Raw genomic sequence first — 5,218 nt, 5'->3', positions numbered from 1 at the left:
TTAGGATAATACAGCAGCATGTCCTGGGAAAAAAAAAATATCCCAGATTATTGTGGGAGCATAAATACAGCCAGGAGATCATAGAAGTGATTATCCCCTTATCCCCTCACAGAGAATTTTAGATCATATTTAGCTGCTGTAGTCAGGTTTCGGCCTCTTAATACAAGACACTGATCACAGGGAATGAGTTCAGGCCATTGGGATGAGCTGGTGCCTGGTGTGGAATTAGACATTGGAGAAGTGATGGCTTTGGAGTACAGTGTCCTGTACCTGTGGGGAGGTTATCAAGGAGATAGAACCAGGATTTTCTGGTGGCTGGTGAGAGAACAAGAGGCATCAGGCCCAAATTCCAACAGGACACTCAGTTTTTGGGTACAAGGAAAAAGGTTTTCCCCCTGAGCAATCTCCACCCCTGGGGTTTTCAGTGTCTGAAACCATCTCAGCTGACCCAGCAGCTGACTCAGCTTGGAGTAGGAGGCTGAGCTAGAAACCTCCTGAGTCCCTTTCGTCCTTAATAATCCTGAGATCCTGCAACAAGAGCCAAGTGTCAAATGAGGCCATTCAGATCCAGGATTCCTCCCCAAATGGAATGTAAGGGAGGAGTAAAGAGAGACATCAGAAACTGGGAAGGGAATCATTTATTGGAGCAGGTTTAAGAGCCATTTCATCCCAGGCTCTGGCATTTGATGGGACAAGGAGAGGCTGAATGCAGGTCATCTTGCGGAGTGAATGCTACTTTTTATTGTCCCCATCCTATGGGTCATTTCTGGAGCTCCTGGGTTAAAAGCTCTCTGGGGAATATCTTTGCACCAATCCAGGGATAGAAAGGTTGCAGAGTCTTTCCCAATCCATGTTATCTCTTCCTGGCAGGGCAGGTTTGAGTCAGACTCTGAGGTGCTGAGACTGCAGCACAAAAGGCTTCAGATCTGTCCCAACCCCTCAGGTGATTGATGTTTGACTTTTTCTGAACACAAACACAGCTGCCCCAAAATCTTGTGCTTAGGAAAGCTGGATGAAATTGGACAAGTAAGCAAGGCAGAGGGCAGAAGGAAGAAGTGGCATTGGGAGGGGCTGCTGGATTAGGAATTCTGTGTTATACCCTCAGGGTTTTGTCCCCTTCCCCACTCCCTGTCCCTCCCTTCAACCAAACCATGTAGCCCTTCTAGGTCAGCTGCTGCTGTTTTAAATAATTTTTTGTTCTGTGAGAACCATCCCCTGCTAGGGAACAGACATGGGCCCTCCTGCACCACAAAAATTTGAAGGGGAAAAAAGGAAACAAAATGACCCCTGCCCCTCATGCCCTTCAACTTAACCACCACCAGTTTGTGATTCTGCTGTAACCAAATGCCTGGGCTCACCCAGGACTTCACCTCTGCCTCCTTCTCTTTGTGCTCCTCTGGGATGCTTGAATTCCCACCAGGAAACACCTAGCCAGGAACTCTGGGAGTGAGGACACATCCTAAACCTCCCTGGCACACTTCCCACCATCCTGAGCATAGGCAGGGCACCCCCCCACCACCTGATGCCAACAAGCTCAACCCCCCTGTTTAGATTATCCTGATGAATCAGCATCCCACTGCCTCCAGCCACTGGCACTGGGAAAGGACTAGAAGTCCCAGATGTCCTCAGCACCTCTCTGAGGGTGTTCCGGCGGGGAAACTCTCTCGGATTAGGGAATCCTTTATCTCTGGTTTATGTAAGACCCGGAGACTCCTTTTATGGTTGGCTTTTCCTGCCTTGTCAAGAGCGAAGAACAAATGTAGCTTCATCTGCGCTGGTGGGTTGGCTCACTGATTAAGCATCTGATTCAAAGCTAAGCACAGAACAGGCTTTTGATGGGCGGATTTAATTTGGTGTAAGAACCAGGATGTCGTCCCCCTCCCTCACCCAATATTCCCAAGATAGTGGTTGGTCTGGTGCAATTAAGCCGCGGGGATGACTCCCACCTACCAAAGCCTGAGAAAGTCCAGAGCGCTACAATTTGTGCTGAAGTGGCTCCTTTGAGTGTCCCCCCTCTGCCTCCCCCCTCCCTCCTCTTTGCTTTTCCTTTCTCTCTCTCTCTTTTTTTTTCCTATTTTTTTTTTTCCCCGCTGCTGATTTACCACCATTCCCAGGCATTTGCATGAGGAGTGAGCTCACCCTGTGTGTGTGTGTGCACGCTCAGGGGGTGTGCGGGGGTCCGTGGGCGCCTGTCTGGGTGTGTGACACACCGGATTCCTCCCAGAGCCCTGCCAGGGGACGCATGTTAATGATGACCTTGCCGAGTAAAGAGTTGTGGAAGGAATAAGTGTTTTTCCTGCTCTCCCAGAGGCGGAAGGTGCGATTACTCATCCATCTCTCCAACTGTCTCCAGCACCTTTCAAGCGCTTCTCGCGTCGAGTCCGGGGGCGGGAGCGAGGGGGTGGCAAACGAGGGGAGGCTGCCAAAATCTGGGTTGCCACAGACACCGGCATCTCTATTCGTCCAATGAACGCCGCGCTGAGAGTGCGAGAGGAGGCTGGGCACCACCCACATGTTGAGCTGCGTGGAGTATAAGTAGATGGAGGAGCCTGGACTAGTGGCAGTTCAGACAGGGAGGAGAAGCAGCTCTTCGCATCTCCAGTGAAAGCGGTTTTTGACTCATCAAGTTTTTTTCCCCGAAGAGAAATCACCAGGATTTTTTTTTTTTTTTTTTTTCCCCCCTGCAGCTTCCAGTTTCTTTGTGCATCTTTATGTGATTTTTCTCCGGCGGGGACTTTGCGGCATTCCGGATTCCCAGCGGGATTGGACGTCTTATCCAACTCCTCTCCTTGTTCCTGGAGGATCCTGGTTCTCTCTGGGACACCCTTGAGCACGTGAGACCGGCGTTTCCAGCTTGGCACCAGGAGAAATTTGCCTACAATTCTCTGTGGGATCCACGTGGACCGAACCAGCTCGCTCTGCGGTGATATCTGACTGGGTTGTGTTTGTGTCCAAAAGTCCTTGGAGGGGGGTTTAGAAGTCTCTGTGTGTCTTTCAGGAAGTGTTGTGGTGGGGTTTTTTGGCATCCAACTTTAGTGCCAGGGCTTATAACCCAGTTCTTTCCGTGTTTGCCACTCGCACGGTCAGAGCCATGCAGCTGGACAACGTCACCAGCGCGGGCATCCACTCCTTCCAGGGGCACCGTGGAGTTGCCAACAAGCCCAACGTGATCCTGCAGATAGGGAAGTGCAGGGCAGAAATGCTGGAGCATGTCCGGAGGACCCACCGGCACCTCCTGACAGAGGTCTCCAAGCAGGTGGAGCGGGAGCTGAAGGGATTGCAGAAATCCGTGGGGAAGTTGGAGAACAACTTAGAGGACCACGTCCCGACTGAAAACCAGAGATGGAAAAAGTCCATCAAGGCCTGCCTGGCCAGATGCCAGGAGACCATTGCCCACCTGGAGAGGTGGGTCAAGAGGGAGATGAATGTTTGGAAGGAGGTCTTTTTCCGCCTGGAAAAGTGGGCTGACCGCCTGGAGTCCATGGGAGGCAAATACTGCCCTGGGGAGCAGGGCAAGCAGACCGTGTCCGTCGGGGTGGGAGGCCCAGAGATAAGGCCAGGTGAGGGGGAGATTTATGATTATGCCCTGGACATGAGCCAGATGTATGCCCTGACCCCTCCTCCCGGGGAGGTGCCTAGCATCCCCCAGGGCCACGATTCCTACCAGTGGGTCTCCGTGTCCGAGGACGCTCCAGCCTCCCCGGTGGAGACCCAGGTGTTTGAGGATCCCCGGGAGTTCTTGAGCCATTTGGAGGAATACTTGAAGCAGGTGGGTGGAACAGAGGAGTATTGGCTGTCTCAGATCCAAAACCACATGAACGGCCCAGCTAAGAAGTGGTGGGAGTACAAGCAGGACTCCGTCAAAAACTGGGTTGAGTTCAAGAAGGAGTTCCTGCAGTACAGCGAGGGAACTCTGACTAGGGATGCTATCAAAAGGGAGCTGGATTTGCCCCAGAAAGAGGGGGAGCCCCTGGATCAGTTCCTTTGGCGCAAGAGAGACCTGTACCAGACCCTCTATGTGGATGCAGATGAGGAGGAGATTATTCAGTATGTGGTAGGCACCCTCCAGCCCAAACTAAAACGTTTCCTGAGCTACCCCCTGCCCAAGACCTTAGACCAGCTGATCCAGAGGGGGAAGGAAGTCCAAGGCAATATGGAGCACTCTGAGGAGCCCAGCCCACAGAGGACCCCTGAGGTTCAGCCAGGAGACTCCGTGGAGACCGTGCCCCCCTCAACCACCGCCAGTCCCGTGCCCAGCAATGGGACTCAACCAGAGCCCCCCAGCCCCCCAGCCACTGTCATATGAGTTCCCCTGAGGGGGGTCTGGGTTCCGTGGAAGGGAGAAGGGGGCTTGTTTAGGAAGCTTCTCCTTGGAGGGAAGTTCTGGCTGAGACGAGACCTGAGGAGCGCTCGGTCCAACAGCCTGGAGCAGAGGGATTGACTTTGCTCCTGGGGGGAGGGAAGTGGTGGGGGAGAGGCACCTCGGGATGGGGTTGCCCCCCTCGCCCAGGCCGTGCCACGCAGTGGTGCTGGGGACCCTGCTGGCACCACTGTGGGGAACAGCCAATTTTATGAGAATTCCCTGACAAGAAACTAGAGACAATTCCCAACTGGTGAAGCAGCTGCACGGCGCTGGCAGCTCTCAAGGACTTCGTACGAGTGCAGCAGTTGGTGGAGGGTTCCTACCCATCTGGATCTCTCTTTTTCCTTCTCTCCTCCCTCCTCTGAGAGGGTGGCTCTGTCCTGAGGAGACAGCTTTCTTTTGACCCTTGCCTGTTTTTTATTAACCTCTGGGTTTCTGTTGACTTGGCAATTTCCTGCTCTTACTTGCTCCAAAGGATTAAAGTAATTTTTGGATTAATTTTTTAAATTTGTTTTAAGAAGGAAAAAAAATCCTATTATTTCAGGATCTGAAAGATTTTAGAATCTGGATTATTTTTCTGTGGTTTTCATTTCACTGCACCTAATACCTGCTTTAATGTGTTTCCTCTCAAGGGGCTCTTACTGGTTTACTTCTTGTCTTAGTTTCTGCTCACTTCAGTTCAAGGCCACTGCAGTGCAGAGGCAAATTTCATCCTTTCTCTGCACATTATCCTGTGCATTCAGCAGGAAACAGATTTTCTAATTAAATTCTGAGCTCATTTATTGAAGGAGCAGTCTCCTTCCTTTCAGGGAAGAGAGGGTGTTTAAGGTAGAGAGAGGAGACACCAGAGCTCTT

The 5,218-nt window shown here is 51.8% G+C and overlaps 1 protein-coding gene across 1 annotated transcript; it reads left to right on the top strand.

Annotated features, from left to right (window-relative positions):
- Positions 1 to 1,679: 1,679 nt before the first annotated feature.
- ARC (activity regulated cytoskeleton associated protein) lies at positions 1,680 to 4,306 on the top strand. The gene has a single exon (XM_062504279.1). The coding sequence runs from the start codon at positions 3,092 to 3,094 to the stop codon at positions 4,304 to 4,306; it is 1,215 nt and encodes a 404-aa protein (XP_062360263.1). The 5' UTR covers positions 1,680 to 3,091.
- Positions 4,307 to 5,218: the final 912 nt, after the last annotated feature.

The sequence above is a fragment of the Cinclus cinclus genome, chromosome 1, assembly GCF_963662255.1.
Source record: "Cinclus cinclus chromosome 1, bCinCin1.1, whole genome shotgun sequence".
In the NCBI taxonomy this organism is placed as follows: domain Eukaryota; kingdom Metazoa; phylum Chordata; class Aves; order Passeriformes; family Cinclidae; genus Cinclus; species Cinclus cinclus.
Note: the sequence above shows the minus strand (reverse complement) of the source record. Positions and strands in the feature narration are given on the sequence as shown.

Excerpts from the sequence above, each read along its gene's own strand:
- ARC (XM_062504279.1), top strand. The coding sequence starts at position 3,092 with ATGCAGCTGGACAACGTCACCAGCGCGGGCATCCACTCCTTCCAGGGG.